This window comes from Schistocerca americana, chromosome 2, assembly GCF_021461395.2.
Source record: "Schistocerca americana isolate TAMUIC-IGC-003095 chromosome 2, iqSchAmer2.1, whole genome shotgun sequence".
NCBI lineage: Eukaryota > Metazoa > Arthropoda > Insecta > Orthoptera > Acrididae > Schistocerca > Schistocerca americana.
In genome coordinates, this window is record NC_060120.1 from 848,601,056 (window position 1) to 848,618,039 (window position 16,984).

The 16,984-nt window shown below is 43.8% G+C and overlaps 1 protein-coding gene across 1 annotated transcript in view; it reads right to left on the bottom strand.

Moving 5' to 3' along the window:
• Window positions 1–351: 351 nt before the first annotated feature.
• Window positions 352–16,984, bottom strand: part of LOC124595625 (ubiquinol-cytochrome-c reductase complex assembly factor 1) — a 127,844-nt gene continuing 111,211 nt past the window's right edge. Inside the window, exons 4-6 of the mRNA XM_047134448.1 lie at window positions 12,070–12,236; window positions 5,577–5,771; window positions 352–804 (exon numbers count right to left, since the gene is read on the bottom strand). Coding sequence (XP_046990404.1) covers window positions 697–804; window positions 5,577–5,771; window positions 12,070–12,236 — 470 coding nt within the window. The 3' untranslated portion in view covers window positions 352–696. The remainder of the gene's footprint in view (window positions 805–5,576; window positions 5,772–12,069; window positions 12,237–16,984) is intronic.

The following is a 16,984-nucleotide window of genomic DNA, read 5'->3' on the forward strand; positions in this document are numbered from 1 at the left end:
CCATTGCTTCAGCTAATATCCAGCAGTTAATATCCATCTCAATCAAGGAGTGCTTTAAACAAATGAGGAAGTTTTTGTTTCTTTTAACATAGCCATGCTGAGGTGTCCAATACTTTCCGAATACAATCAACTCCACACTTTTGACAGAGAAGAGAGAACCAGTTTGAAGAGTGATTTACAGCCTATATTTACATAATTAATTTGAAGAAGTGCCAATTTCAGTATATACTGACCTATGCCAACTTGTTATATGACCCACTCTGCTGCATCTAACGATATTAAACAATCAGACAATTTTCTGAAATTTATCAAACATCAGCTAATTCTAAAATATGAAAGGAAATGAGGTAATCAAATTTCAATATTTTTATTTCATTTTGGGACCTGTTACAGTCAAACGAGATTTGAGCACATGACTGTCACAAAATAAATATTTTGAGGGAAAAAAAACAGGCACAGCTGTAAATGCAGTGCAATATGTAACACCCAAATATCAGATGCTCTCTCTCTCTCTCTCTCTCTCTCTCTCTCTCTCTCTCTCTCTCTCTCTCTCTCTCACACACACACACACACACACACACACACACACACACACACACACACACGTACACATGCACAAAATGAGGAAATAGCCTCACAGCCTTTTATCTTCACATTTTCTGCTTTTGTAACAGCTACTTTACAGTATTTTCATATTTATACTAATTCTTGATCTCTGACATCGGATGGTATTGGAGCAGGCAGCCACGTAATGTCTGGGTTCGATATTAAATCATTTATTCCAATTTCATCCAGAAGTTTTATCTAGAAAGAAGAACAAAACTGAACTGTCATATCATTAAGCACAAACACAAATAAAATGTGAGCAAGCTTCGATTAATTTTACACACGGATGGTATAGTAAAAATACAGTGTAAAATGCATTATTTTATGACAGGATACCTAGTTTTTTTAAGGCTGCCAGAATGCAAAATTTTCAACAGCAATGTCAAATACTGAGCCTGGTCTTGACATTAAGCTATAGATACAAACAATGAAAATTCTGATTGGTGAGTGAAATGCACAAGTCCAGAAATATCCTTCTACAAAAATGATTTATGTTCAGTACTAAAGACAAGATGCACAAAGACAAAAACCAATAACTATTGACAACTGTTGACAATTGTTGTTGCTCTGTTGTGATCTTTAGATAAATACTAGACTACTCTTCACTGGCATATGACGATGACATACTGTTAAAGAGAGAGAGTAGGACTGTCTCCCCCTCTCTAGTCAGGGATTGTAGTGGTGTAGAGACGTGGGACCAGCCATTCACATTACTAACTCATGAAGTGTGCATGAAGTCAATAAAGGAAGTGTGCCTGCACTGATAATTGGGAAATGTAAGATGTACAGGTAATGAAGAGAGCTAATGATCCATCCACCAAACACTGGCACAGAACTTGTTTGATATACGAGGGGTTTTCAATAAGTAATACAACACGTTTTTTCTTCTGCAACAATTTTGGCTGAAAAATGCAGAATTTGTTGTAGGACTTCGTGGAATATTCTCACTTCAGCTCCTGTAGTTTCATGAAGTTCCAACAGGTGGCGGCCCTATACATAGCCTTCAAAATGGCACCCATAACAAAGGTGCATTCGAAGCAGAGGGGTGTCATCAGGTTTCTTTGGGCAGGAAACCAGAGCATCACACACATTCATCAGCACTTTCAGAATATCTATGGAGACCTGGTAGTGAACGAAAGCACAGTGAACTGTTGGGCCAAGTGTCTGTCATCATCACACCAAGGTCGTGCAAACCTGTCAGATCTCCCACGTGCTGGCCAGCCACACACAGTTGTAATTCCAGCAATGATGGACACACTCGTGTGAGGTGATCAAAAGATCACAATCAAACACCTCACTGCTCAATTGGATGTCTCTGTTTGTAGTGCTGACACCACATCCATCAACTGGGGTACTCAGAAGTGTGTGCCTGCTGGGTTCCTTGCCACCTAACAGACCATCTGTGCAGAATTGCTTGTGCATAACAAGGCTTATTGTGACAACTTCTCATCAAGCGTTATCACAGGCAATGAAACAGCAATCCATCGAGTAGTGCCACACCATCTCTTCTCCAAAAAAAAAGGTTTAAAGCCATACCTCCTTAGTCAATAAACTCATCGTGATGGTCTTCGGGCAGCCTGACGGAGTTATTCTGTTTAATGTCCTCACTCGTGGTGCAATGACCACCTCTCAAGTGTATTGTGCTGCCCTCAGGAAATTTAAGGAACAACTTCCCAATGTGTTTGGCACCAGAAAAAGCAAACAAACTTCTCATTCTCCATGACAACACAAAGCCTCACACAAGTCTGTGCATACAATAGGAAGAACAGTCCAAAGAAGTTCTATGAGCTCCTAAACTACAGCCCAGAACTCGTATCTTCCAACTTCCATGAGTTTGGACCAATGGGAAGCAGTACATGGGTGACGATGAGGTTACTGATGCAGCAAGATGTTGGCCCCAACGTATACCATGCAGGCACACAGGCCCTTCAGTAAGGTGGCATAAGACCAGTGCATTGAACAGAAATTACGTTGAAAAATAGGGTTCTGTAGCCAAAAGAGTGAGGAATAATATGATGTTTTGAAATCCTGAATGAAACCAAACTGCTTTCAGAAAAAAATGTGTTGCATAACTTACTGAATGCCCTTCGTACGAAAAAGAGAGACAGGATGTATGAAGTTGACGCCAAGATTGAAATTCTGTTGTAGTGCGCAATCAATAGATCAAAAAGAAAATTATGAACCTAACACCGAGTTTAAATGGAGGAAAAAGATTAACAGCAGGAAAACAGGGTCACAATTGGGGGGGGGGGGGGGGGGGGGGAATAGAAAATATTTAATAGTGAGACAGATCCCGATAAGCTACGAGAATGATAATGCCAACTGAAAACAGAAATGATGAGAAAAAGGGGGTAGTGGCACATAATGGAGCATTTCAAAGGAAGACCAGATGGATCAAGAGAGCGAAATGCATGAAAGAAAGCTTGTTTCTACCTCCGCAACCACAAAAAATAGATGTCAAGATGGTAGACCTGAACTACCCGAGTTGTGGAGCACAGTACTTCAAATGTACTTCAGAGGATAGAAAGCAAGTCAAGCAGAATGAATTTACAACACCTTGAAAACATTACATTAGTGACTGGAAATAAAAACAATGAACCTAACAACTAAGCATGGTGGGAAGAGAAAACTCTAATATCAATCAGATCTGGAACTGGTGATTTAAGTATTTAAAACACCCGAATCAATGGGTACTTAAATGAATAACAAGCATCCAAAAAATGAAAATTTGAGATATTAATGAAACAGGGACATCTGGGAAAAGGAATGACATCAATTAGTAATAGATGTTGGAACACAACAGGGCAACAGCAGAATGGCTAATGATTTCATTCAGGGAGCCTGAGTACAAACTTGTGCACTGAAGTGCAGTTTCTTGAGTATTACTTACCAACTATAATTCTGTGACACACTTATGCTATGCAGCCTGTTAGCCACTAGTGCCACAAGCTTCCCTATATGAAAAGAGTGATACCTGTATTCATGCATTGTGAATACCCTTGTCAGAAAGAGTCGTAAGACAACAAGTGATTTATCTTATGTGAATGACACGGTAAGGATGAAATCCCGCAACTTAGTGTTACATGCAACCTTTTATTGTGGCATACAATTGGTTTCTTAATTAAACATTACTGAACTGTTAGCATATGGTATGTGTGGCAATGACGATGCTTTTACACAATGGTTACAATGATGATAATCAGACTAAATGGAAGAAATGAGTTAAACATAAAAATAAAATACAGCTACAGAGGATAAGATCAAATTTCCAGAATGAATCTTCATCTCACAGAGGAGTGTGCACCAATCTGAAACTTAGCCTGTGTGCCAGACTGGAATTTGAACCTGATACCCTTGCCTTGTGCAGGTAAGTATACTACTCAGTTAACTATCCAAGCTCAACTCAAGACACCAGCTCTCACAATTTCACTTCCACCAATACCTCAATCTTTAACCTTCCAAACTTCACAGAAGTTCTGCGTACTTTAAGGGTCAAGTACTTCTGGAGGTGCTAGTCCTGCAATGTACACACAAAAACTTCTGTGACTTTGGAAAGGAGGAGATGAGATACTGACAGAAGTAAGACAGATGTGGGTCATGCATCAAGCTCGGATACCTCAGTCGGTAGAGCCCTGCACACAAATGACAAACGTCTCAAGTTCAAGTCCCAATCCAGCATACAGTTTCAACGAGACAGGAAACTTCAGGATCAAACCTGTTCTTATCTTAAACCTCCAGGTGCGGGCAATGAAAACGTGTGTTCAGCTCTTCCCAGATAATTTTGCAGGGCCCGTGGTAAGTGTTGGATGTAATTTCTGATTTGCTTGCAAGCCAGACGTCATGAATTTTCCCATTGAATACTTTTCTGTTGTTCTGGGACATCATAGGCCACTATTTTCCCCTAAAATCTTTTTCTGTTGCCCTGGAACACTGGATATCACTATACTCCCGTCAAACATTGGAAGTCGCATTCTACACTTTCTGAAGTCTCACTCACATACTTCCACATTCACCTTTTTGTGGCAGCAATTTTGTGTCCATATTCCCAAGCTTGTATAAACCTTGCTTTAAGCTACACAACACTCAATATTTGCATTTCCCACATTATTCACACTAAATGTCCATTAAAAATCAACTCTAAAGTAAGTTTTTGATTTCATTGTTACATTACCATAGTTCTAGCCTTAAACTATTCTAATTATCAAATAAAAATGCCCCACAATGATGCGGGGAAAAATATGAAAATCACCTGCAGTTAGAGGGATAATAGGCTATGCATATTGCCTAAGATGACTCGAGGCAGAAATATGCAATTAAAAAATTTCTGCATCTGTTCTAACACTGAACCATCCACAGCATTAAACAAATTACAAAGTTTTGAAAATCCAAACTGCCTGAAATGGAGTAACGAGGAGAAAGCATTCAAGCAGATAGGAATACTGACAAAAATGGACTAATTCCATGTGTCTGGGAGGGGGGAAAAGGACCATCAACTCTGATAAAATATGCTTTGAGCAACTGATAATATAAGGCCAGTGCAAGTGCTGGCGATTTCAAGTATAAAGTTCAATGAACTATTTACCAACATTTCAAGTACTCTTACATATCAGTGTAAGAGGTTTATCTATATTTATTGCTTATCACTGTAAAATAGCAATACACATGGTAAGCAAACTCTCTTCCAGTTTATTACCTCTTTCATGTTTACCGAACAGATAATCTCATTGATTACCACACAGACTAATTTCATTCAAATTCCAGAGAAATAATGGACAATTACAAACTTCTAATACTATTTCAAATTCTGTTTTTATTTATTTATTTTAATTCACAAATTGTATGGTTCGCTGTGATATCTACATCTTTGAGAGAATGAGTAAATGTCATACCCCTTTAAATATTTTATTAACTGTCTCCCCATAATGGGAATGTATATTTTGCATAAATAATGAAGACATTAAGATTAATACCTGTTTTCTTATGTATCTTACTAAGCATTCAACTGCCTCTGGGTTGTTACAATTTCTTTCAAAGAATCTTCTCCAAACAGCTCCAGCTAGCACTTTATCATCTGACAGCAGTCCTTCGTCATATCCCATAATGGCAGCTTGAAATTGCTCAGACATTTCTGATAACTGCTCCCGTACAAGACCTGGATTCGCTGCCTGAAATGAAACATGCGTTGAAAATTTCAACCGTTTTCTCATTATTTTAGTATATTCAATTTATCACATGCAACTTAATCACACTGCTTAGAAATGATATCTGTAGAGATACATGTGTAGAAACATCTGAATCACAATTCAAATTACAGACAACAAAATAGGAGTCAACACTGTGTGATTATATATCACATTATTCCCCACCAACAGTTCTGTTCAGTGGTTTGACCTGGAATATGGCTCTTAGTCACAACAGAATAAGTGAGTGGTACAATACCAAAAAAACTAAAACATCAGTTTTTTACCCCTTTGCTAACTCAATTACTTCTCACTTAAATATTGTCCCCTTGAAGTCCCCATTTGTCAGATTTTGGTATAGTTCATACTCACAGATGAGATTTGTTGCTTAGAGTCATGGTTAAGTTTGTGAAGTAGTATAAATCTCCTTTTTCATGAAATGGTGTGTCTTTTTCCAAAAAACACTATGTTTCTTGGTGTTTATAGAGGAGAGGTGCAGTACAGGTGTGATCACGTAACTCTTTACACTAAATTCTCAAATAAGTAACTTTCAGAACTAATTAAAGAAAAACTTTGAAAATTAAAATACAGTCTTAGTGAAAATGTCAGAACATATTTTACTAGTTTTGGTCCTATTAGACGCACTCAAATTGCCAACAACCATTAAAAACTTGGTTTCAGACGAAGGACAATTTAAACAAAGTATAAAAGACATTTTGATAGGCAACTCCTTCTAATCTGTAGATGAATATCTTAACAGGAACTGTTAGACCAGTCTTAATATTTCAGTTTTGACAGCACTTTGTCGAAAATGGCTCTGAGCACTATGGAACTTAACTTCTGAAGTCATCAGTCCCCTAGTACTTAGAACTAGTTAAACCTAACTAACCTAAGGACATCTCACACATCCATGCCCGAGGCAGGATTCGAACCTGCGACCATAGCGGTCGGCGTGGTTCCAGACTGTAATGCCTAGAACTGCTCGGCCACTCCGGCCAGCAGCACTTTGTCACAACAGTCGAGATTAGGTATTTTGTGTGAGATAAATTTATTAAACATCCATAATTACGTTTCATTCTGACAGTGTACTCATTCTGTAAATATTGCCAGTTCCAGTTTACTGTATTCACATATTTTGACAATCTTCTGACAAATGATCAGTGTAGTGACTATTATATTCAAATGTTTTATGTTATACTTTTTGACTTGTACCTTGCCCTTGCCCATGAGAATCATCTCATTTTTGGGCCTATGGAACAAAAACTGAATCCAACCTAATCTCAGATGTGTGTTTTTCTGCTAGGCAAAACATCTTAGTCAGTCATGGGAGAGGGGGAAGGAGCATTTAATTTCAATGTATATTTCAGAGGACACTGTAGCAACTCACACACACGACTGCAGTCAGGCAACTGAAACCACAGTGTGAGCAGCAGCACTGATTTATGATGGGAGTGGTGACTGGGTGGGGGTAAAGAGGGGGCTGAGGCAGGGAGGGGGAGGGATGTATGGTGGGAGTGGTGACAGATAGTGAAGTGCTGCAGGGTAGTGGATGGCAAGGGAGAGGTAGTGAAGGGGGGTGGGGGGGGGGGGGGAGGAAGCGGAAAAGACAGGAAATAAAAGACTGGTTGTATTGGGGGAATGACTGCTGTGTAGCACTGGAATGGGAACAGGAAAGGAGCTGGATGGGTGAGGACAGTGACTAACGACAGTGACTCCCTCCTCCTCTCCACCCCGGCCTCCTCTTTACCCCCACTCAGTCACCACTCGCATCATACAATGGTGATGTTGCTCGCAGTGTGGTTTCAGCTGCCCGAGGCTGCAGTTGTGTGTGTGTGTGTGTGTGTGTGTGTGTGTGTGTGTGTGTGTGTGTGTGTGTTTGATGAAGGCCTATGAAAGTCTTCGTTGAGCCTATCTGCGACTCAACTAAAAGGAATGCAATTTATTTAAGTGACAGATTCTTCCAGTCACACATGTTTCAAGCTCTTTTATTGGTTAGGTTTTACCACCCAGGCATCATTGTGAGAGTGCAGTTAACTTAATAGGTGTAGCATGTCTTCCTCATATAATGTATAACGCTGTCAAATACTGATGGAGACTGCTCTCCCTTGATATACACTATCTGTATCAAAAGTATCTGGACACCGCCAAAAACATACATTTTTCATATTAGGTGCATTGTGCTGCCACCTACTGCCAGGTACTCCATACCAGCGACCTCAATAGTCATTAGACATCTAGAGTGAGGAAAATGGGGCACTCCGCCGAACTCACATGGTCTGGTGATTGGATGTCACTTGTGTCATATCTGTACGCAAAATTTCCACACTCATAAACATCCCTGGCTCCACTGTTTCCAAATGTGATAGGAAAGTGGAAACATGAAGGGACACATCAGCACAAAAGCACACAGGCCGACCTTGTCTGTTGACTGACAGACTACTAACAGTGGAAGAGGGTCATAATGTGTAATAGGCATCTAGACCATCACACAGAAATTCCAAACTGCATCAGGATCCACAGCAAGTACTATGACAGTTAGGTGGCAGGTGAGAAAACTTGGGTTTCATGGTCAAACAGCTGCTCATAAGCCATACATCACGCCGATAAATGGTAAATGACACCTCGCTTGGTGTAAGGAGCAAAAACATTGGATGATTGAACAGTGGAAAAACGTCATGTGGAGTGACGAATCACAGAACACAATGTGGGTATGGTGAATGCCTGGTGAACGTTATCTGCCAGCGTGTGTAGTGCCAACAGTCAAATTCGGAGGTGGTGGTGGTGTTACAGTGTGGTAATGTTTTTCATGGAGGGGGCTTGCACCCCTTGTTGTTGTGTGTGGCACTATCACAGCATAGATGTACATTGATGTTTTACGCACCCTCTTGCTTCCCACTGTCGAAGAGCAATTTGGGGATGGCTATTGCATCTTTCAACACGATCTAGCACCTGTTCATAATGCACGGCCTGTGGCGGAGTGGTTGCACGGCAATAACATCCCCGTAATGGACTGGCTTGCACAAAGTCCTGACCTGAACCCTATAGAACACTTTTGGAATGTTTTGAAATGCCGCCTTCATGCTAGGCCTCACCTACCGCCATCGCTACCTCTCCTCAGTGCAGCACTCTGTGAAGAATGGGCCGCCATTCTCCAAGAAACCTTCCAGCACCTGATTGAATGTATGCCTGCAAGAGTGGAAGCTGTCATCAAGGCAAAGGGTGGGCCAACACCATATTGAATTCCAGCATTAATGATAGAGCACGCCACGGACTTTTAAGCCATTTTCAGCCAGGTGTCTGCATACTTTTGATCACATAGTGTACAGCCCATAATTGGTAAAACCTACTCTTTTCATATTTATATTGCATGTGATGAATAGCTAAAATCAATCTGAAGTTCATTAAAATAGAATACAAGAAATATTTAGGTCTCAGTAAAACCTGACGATTATTTTTACTAACAGCTGCTGAAAAAGTTGCTAATGTTCTCAGAGCTTAAAGGTCTTATTTCTGTGTCACTTGCGATGTTTATACATTTTATTCTGCAGTGTTCTGCACATTGAAAAAGATTAACTATAATTGAAGTTGCAGACAAAATAAACAAGATGCTTAACAAACCAAGTACCAGAAAAATCCAAAAGGTTTTTGACACCTCCTATAAAACAGTAATTAGAAACGTTGGAAAGTGTGGGGCTAGTTATGTTGGATTAATTCAACATTACCGCAACAGCTTTCTATGATAACTGCACTGGATATATTCATGAATGGTGTGAACCATTTCTGGCATGTAAACTCAATAATCAGAATGCTAGCTAATAACCAGACAAACCTCTGTGCGAGAGTCAGCAACACTCACTACCAGTAAATGTAGCTCATTGCTGATGGGATGTTAAGTAATAAATTTCCTTTTTTTTATTCTCCAAATTCTAGGTAGTTTAGAAATGGGATTAACCAGCTGGACACACATGAAGATTTGGAACATGTTAGAAACTGAACAGTTATTACATTTTCAATCTGCTGTAAGGTAAGATGTGACTCAGGAGTTACCCGTGCAGCCTGAGAATCAGCTTTTCACTGCTTCTGCATTTCTAAGGAGCCATTATTTGTTCCCAGCCTCAGAAAGTTCAGATATTACACCTGAACAACAAAACAATTGTCACTTTAATCAAAGGGAGAGTCCAGCGTTAAATACCAAGCCTCAAAATTCGCTCTCAAAACCATTACATTTCATTTTCACAAGCAGAAGTTTATCTCATACTTTTTTGGGTTCTGTACCCGCATTGGTAAAAATGGAACCCTTACATGATCACTTTGCTGCCCACGTACCAGCCTGACTGTCTGTCGCATCTGTTGTGTGTGTCTGCCTAAGACGCTTTTTTTTTCACGAATGGGTAGAGGTGATAAGTTGAAATTTCATGTCACATACTAAGGTCTATAGTCCCTTGGCAGTGTAAAAAATTCAAGCTTCTAGCCAATGCAGCCAAAAGATACGCCAATTTATGTTGCATATTTCAATACTCACAAACTCAACAGTAAACATAAATCTGGATGACTGAACAGGAATTTGAACCATCACCATCCTGAATACGAGCCCAGTGTGCTAATCACTGTGTCACTTTGCTCAATTTGTGCTTTTAATGTACATATTTAGTTGCAACAGGTCATGTATGTTTGGAAAAGCAATCTTTGTACAGCTATAAACTCTCACTGGTGTTGTGTGGATAATATGTTTAGTCTCAAGTTGTCTGAGGATGATCTGAAAGCCGAAAGCCAGTTCACAATAAATAGTATTAAATAAGGTGCCAAAGCTTATTCACAACTTATACAGAAACCATACTGGAGTTTTAAGAGCCAAATGACATGAAAGGGAAGAGAGCAGAGAGGAGAAATGAAACTCTGCCAATGGCACTGTAATTCTGTTGAATACTGGAATGGAGTTAGAAGAGCAAATGAACACAATGGACTGTGTCTTCAAAAGGAGTTACACGACAATCAACAACAACAGTAAGAGAAGTGTATGGAATGTTGCTGAATGAAATCAGGTAATGCTGAAGGAATTAGATTAGGAAATGAGACACTAAAAGTAATAGTTGAGTTTATTTACTTGGACAGCAAAATAACTGATGATGCCTGAAGTACGGAGATTATAAAATACAGACTGGCAACAGCAAGAAAAGCATTTGTGAAAAAGAGAAATTTGGTAACATCTAATATAAAGTTAAATGTTAGGAATTCCCTCCTGAAGGTATGTATTTGGAGTGTAGCCTTGAAGAGAAGTGAAACTTGGACAATAAGCAGTTCAGACAAAAAGAGAATAGAAGTTTTTGAAATGTGGTGCTGTAGAAGAATGTTTAAAATTATGTGGGAACATCAAATAACTAATGAGGAAGTACTGAACTGGAGACAAAAGAAATTTATGCCATAAGTTGACTAAAAGAAGGGTCTGGTTGAGAAGATACATCCTGAGGCATCAATGGAATGTCAGTATCTTTACTCCTCCTTAAATTAAGTAACAGAGAGATGTTTTGTATGTGCCATCACCTCATTCTTACTTTATCAATACAATATTTGCTGCTAGTTTTATGCAAGAAATAAGTAAATTGTCTTCTTGTAAAAAACAATTCTTCTTTTGACAGGCTACCACACACTTTTATTTGAGAATTTTTCAATAATTGTATACTCTTTTGAAGTCTCACAAAGTTGACTGTTTTTGTGCTTGCCTGCTGCAGTTTTTTTTCACATAACAGCAGAGGAACATATACGTCTTAACATCAAAAGAAAAGAAAAAGGAAAGAAGGAAGGAATGAAGATTAGAGTTTAATGTCCAATCAATGATGAACAAGGATGCTGCACCAGCACGAATTGGGAATGTGTAGGAAGGAATGTCATTTTCAATGTGAATCATCCTGGCCTTTACCTTAATGGTAAGGAAACCAAAGAAAAGGAAAGACATATGACCAGATGGGAATTTGAGCCACTGTCCTCCTGAATATAAATCCAATGTCTTACCAATGTCACCCTTGCTGGATAAGAAAAGAAAAAGATGATGACAAAGTGGAATTATTGAAATATTTTAACTTGCCAGCATATTGATCCTGTTACCATAAACAAGGTTACTTTTACAGAAAGTAATGTTAATGATTTTACCTTTGAAATTACCACCTCATTTGTTTCCAAGTTTTTGTATTAAGAACTGATATACACAGATTGAGCTTTACTATGTTGTGTTCATTACTGAGACATTTTCAAGAAAAAGCAAGCAATTCCAAATATGGCAACTTACACCTAATTTCTTGGCTCTAGCAGACACATCATTCCACATGGCTTCCACAATGATGTTACGAAGATATCTTCCCTCCTTATCAGCTGCCATTGATCTAACCATAAGCATCCAAACATGAAGTTCTGTTATTAGGAACCAAGAGTTCAGCGTGTCCGGCATCTGAAATACTAAAACAAACACAGAAGCAAAATGATTATGTAGCTGTATACCAAATTAATGAATTAATGTTTTCACTGTCCATTACAGTAACCATATGATGTGATCAAGATCATTATGGCATAAAGGAAAATGAATGAATTGGATTTCGCATGAATGTCATAACCTTACAAACAAGCTTTATTGTATCTAATCTGCAACCTTGCAAATCTCATTATTTGTGCATCAGAGAAGAGGAGGCAATGGAAGAACATGGGGGTTCAAGGAGAGAAGAAGTTGGGGACAGAAAGATACACAATGGCATACAATCATTTAAACAACATTGGTAAAAAAAGGATAATAAGGATAGTGTCATGAAAACAAGCCTCAATTCTGGATAAATACCTTAGAGTTTGACCCTTCATTATGTGCACATAAGATGGTGAGTGGTGGGATGAAGAACAGTAGTAAAGCAGCAAGATAGAGTGCCACCGTCACCTGGTAACAGCACCACTTTGCCACACACCTCTGTGATGTTCATTTTAGGGTGTGTGTTTACAGTACTGATTTTTGTGATTAGTACACATTTTGTGACTCTTTTTCCCCTTTGTAGTTATAAACAGGACAGACAAAGCAAAAAAAAGATACAGTATCAATAATGTTTTGCACTGAAATTGCTGATGTGTGGGACGGTGCATTATCCTTATAAAAGAGGACATTTTTGTTTATCAACCTTGGTCTTCTTTTCAGCCAACCTCAAGTTTCAAATGAGCCAACAATGCAGCATAACAAGGTCCAATTATGGTTCTGCCTTTTTCTAAGTAATCTATGATGATTATTCCTTGGAAAAAAAACAGAGGCCATCATCTTACTAGCTGACAAAATATCTTCAGCTTCTTTGGTAACTTTCACCAGCCTTTGTCCATTGCTTTTGATTGCCACTTTGATTCTGGTGTGTAATGATGGATGCAGATTTCATCAACAGCCACAAATCTGTGCAAAAACTCTTGAGGATTGCAATTAAAACATCGCCAGACATTGTGCTGAAATGATGTGCCATGCGCACTTTTCATCAACTGGGAGCTATTGCGGCACCCACCTCATCCACAGCTGCTTCACAGCGAATTCTCCATGGCACTTGGTCATTGGAGAAGCCAACACAGCAATCACACAAATTTTTATTTGGCAGTCGTTTTGCCGACTGTGGGAATACTTCAACATAACACAGTTAGTTCATAGATATGCTGGTGTGTGAGCGAGCATAACCCACTGAAAAATTGCACAATGATTTTTTTGCATGATAGGTAACATTTGAGGATGTGGGACATCCTTGACGTATCACTATTCCATCAGCGTTCCCTCATTTACTAGCAGCCTTGACCTGGAGTCATACCAAACAGTTCCCCAAACCATAAAGCCCTGATTAACCCTACTGTTCCTCATCTAAACACAGAAAGAAAGGGGTCTCTTCCAGGTTGCCGCTGTACTCACCAATGATGGCCATCTGGGCTAGTGCAGAATCACGGTTCACCACTCAACACAGTATAACCTCATTCAACCAGAAGTCCATGCTGCCAGGTCTTGGCACCACTTCAAATGTAACTGTGTGTTATGCCGTTAACAGCTGCCTAGGCATGGGGAAGAAATTCCCTAGTCCAGCTGCTGCTAGTCTCTGATCAATGATGTAGAGCGACACAAAAAGTTGCACAGATTCCATTACCTGTTCTCGGATGGCAGGTGCTGATGTGGAGGGGTTCCTATAATAGTATGATCTACCCTAGTGGTGGTCAGGCATGACTGACCAGAACTTTGACAAGAGAAAGCCTGTCCCTCACATTCTCATGCAGTACAGCACTGGGCCAGTGTCACACCAGAATCCCTCACAAATCTGGATATTTTGAAATTCAACCAGGCCTGCCAAATACGGAACGACAATGAGGCTCTTTTCAAACCATGTCAGGTGCTGATAATAGTGTCTCACATAAGTATGCAGCATCTCTTTGACCTTCCCAGTCACCTCTCAATGTCTGACGATGCTCATTCTCAGAACTCCCACTCTAATTATTTTATACAACTGCTTGCGTGTGTGTGTGTGTGTGTGTGTGTGTGTGTGGGTGTGTGTGTGTGGGTGTGTAGGAAGTGACCATATATATCTGACCATTTCTCCTGTGCGTTTCACCTTTTGCCAGGCAATGTATATTAAATCTATCATATAAATATTTATATATTTCAAAAGTATGGGTATAGAAATGATAGAAATCACAGAAATACAGCATGAGTATGACAGAGATATAACAGAAGTTTGAGGAATTACTGCAACCAATCGACATTTTTTTCCTTCAATTTTTATTTATTCATGACCGGTTTCGAATCGCATGGCAATTTATCATCAGACGATACAATTTAGTTGGAGTATTGTGGGGGTCATGTATCTGTCTGTGGCAAATGCAGAGACAAAAAGTGAGCACTGTATGTGGAAAGAATATTACGATTGTAAGATTAATGTGCTGGTACTACTCACTGTTTTTATTCTTGTGACAGGCACTGCTATGGGAAACATAATAATGTGTGCTTACCGAGTACCATTAAATATCAAGTGAAACAGGTACTTTTCCACCAATGGGAACTCCCACACACTTTACAAAATATTAACTAACTAAAGAGTGTGGCTGCTGTTGTCTCCAAAGAGTTTTGTGGAGGCAGAGATTTTCTTTGCTCATTTTTCGTTGATTCGTAATAAAACATATATTTATTACATTACTTTCTTTATAAAAATTATTATAATATTTTTACATTGCAAATTTTTATGCTATTTACAAAATCTACAACAAAGTGTTTAGGACAATGTTTCTGGTAGTGATGTTATGTTTGGCGTGTTTCTCATTGCTCAATAAACAGGATAGTATACATATGGAGTGGGGAGGCAGCAAGGTAGGGAGAGAGGATGGGGCAAGGGGGGGGGGAAGAAAGAGAGAGAGAGAGAGGGGGGGGGGGCAAGGGGGGCACAAGGGAGAGGGGGGGGCGCAAGGGGAGAGGGTGGCGCGAGGGGGCGCGAGGGGCGGGAGAGGAGGCGCGAGGGGGGGGGGCGCGAGGGGGGGGGAGAGGGGGGCGCGAGGGGGGGGGGGAGAGGGGGGAGAGGTGGGGAGAGGGGGCGCGAGGGGGGGGAGAGGGGGGGGGAGAGGGGGCGCGAGGGGGGGGGAGAGGGGGCGCGAGGGGGGGGGAGAGGGGGCGCGAGGGGGGGGGAGAGGGGGGCGCGAGGGGGGGGGGAGAGGGGGCGCGAGGGGGGGGAAGAGGGGGCGCGAGGGGGGGACAGGGGGCGCGAGGGGGGGGGGAGAGGGGGGCGCGAGGGGGGGGGAGAGGGGGCGCGAGGGGGGGGGGGAGAGGGGGGGCGCGAGGGGGGGAGAGGGGGCGCGAGGGGGGGGAGAGGGGGCGCGAGGGGGGGGGGGAGAGGGGGCGCGAGGGGGGGGGGGGGGAGAGGGGGCGCGAGGGGGGGGGGGAGAGGGGGCGCGAGGGGGGGGGGAGAGGGGGCGCGAGGGGGGGAGAGGGGGCGCGAGGGGGGGGGGAGGGGGCGCGAGGGGGGGGAGAGGGGGGCGCGAGGGGGGGAGAGGGGGCTCGAGGGGGGGAGAGGGGGCTCGAGGGGGGGGAGAGGGGGCTCGAGGGGGGGGAGAGGGGCTCGAGGGGGGGAGAGGGGGCGCGAGGGGGGTGAGAGGGGCCGCGAGGGGGGTGAGAGGGGCCGCGAGGGGGGTGAGAGGGGGCGCGAGGGGGGTGAGAGGGGCCGCGAGGGGGTGAGAGGGGCCGCGAGGGGGGGGGAGAGGGGCCGCGAGGGGGGGAGAGGGGCCGCGAGGGGGGAGAGGGGCCGCGAGGGGGGGGAGAGGGGCCGCGAGGGGGGGGAGAGGGGGCCGCGAGGGGGGGGGAGAGGGGGCGCGAGGGGGGGGAGAGGGGGCGCGAGGGGGGGAGAGGGGGCGCGAGGGGGGGGAGAGGGGCCGCGAGGGGGGGGGGGGGGAGAGGGGGCGCGAGGGGGGGGGGGAGAGGGGCGCGAGGGGGGGAGAGGGGGCGCGAGGGGGGGGAGGGGGGCGCGAGGGGGGGGAGAGGGGGCGCGAGGGGGGGGGAGAGGGGGCGCGAGGGGGGGGGAGGAGGGGGCGCGAGGGGGGGGAGAGGGGGGCGCGAGGGGGGGGAGAGGGGGCGCGAGGGGGGGGAGAGGGGGCGCGAGGGGGGGAGAGGGGGCGCGAGGGGGGGAGAGGGGGCGCGAGGGGGGGGGAGAGGGGGCGCGAGGGGGGGAGAGGGGGCGCAGAGGGGGGGGGAGAGGGGGCGCAAGGGGGGGGGAGAGGGGGCGCAAGGGGGGGGGAGAGGGGGCGCAAGGGGGGGGAGAGGGGGGCGCAAGGGGGGGGAGAGGGGCGCAAGGGGGGAGAGAGGGGGCGCAAGGGGGGAGAGGGGGCGCAGGGAGAGAGGGGGCGCAAGGGAGAGAGGGGGCGCAAGGGAGAGAGGGGGCGCAAGGGAGAGAGGGGCGCAAGGGAGAGAGGGGGCGCAAGGGAGAGAGGGGGCGCAAGGGAGAGAGGGGCGCAAGGGAGAGAGGGGGCGCAAGGGAGAGAGGGGGCGCAAGGGAGAGAGGGGGCGCAAGGGAGAGAGGGGGCGCAAGGGAGAGAGGGGGCGCAAGGGAGAGAGGGGGCGCAAGGGAGAGAGGGGGCGCAAGGGAGAGAGGGGGCGCAAGGGAGAGAGGGGGCGCAAGGGAGAGAGGGGGCGCAAGGGAGAGAGGGGGCGCAAGGGAGAGAGGGGGCGCAAG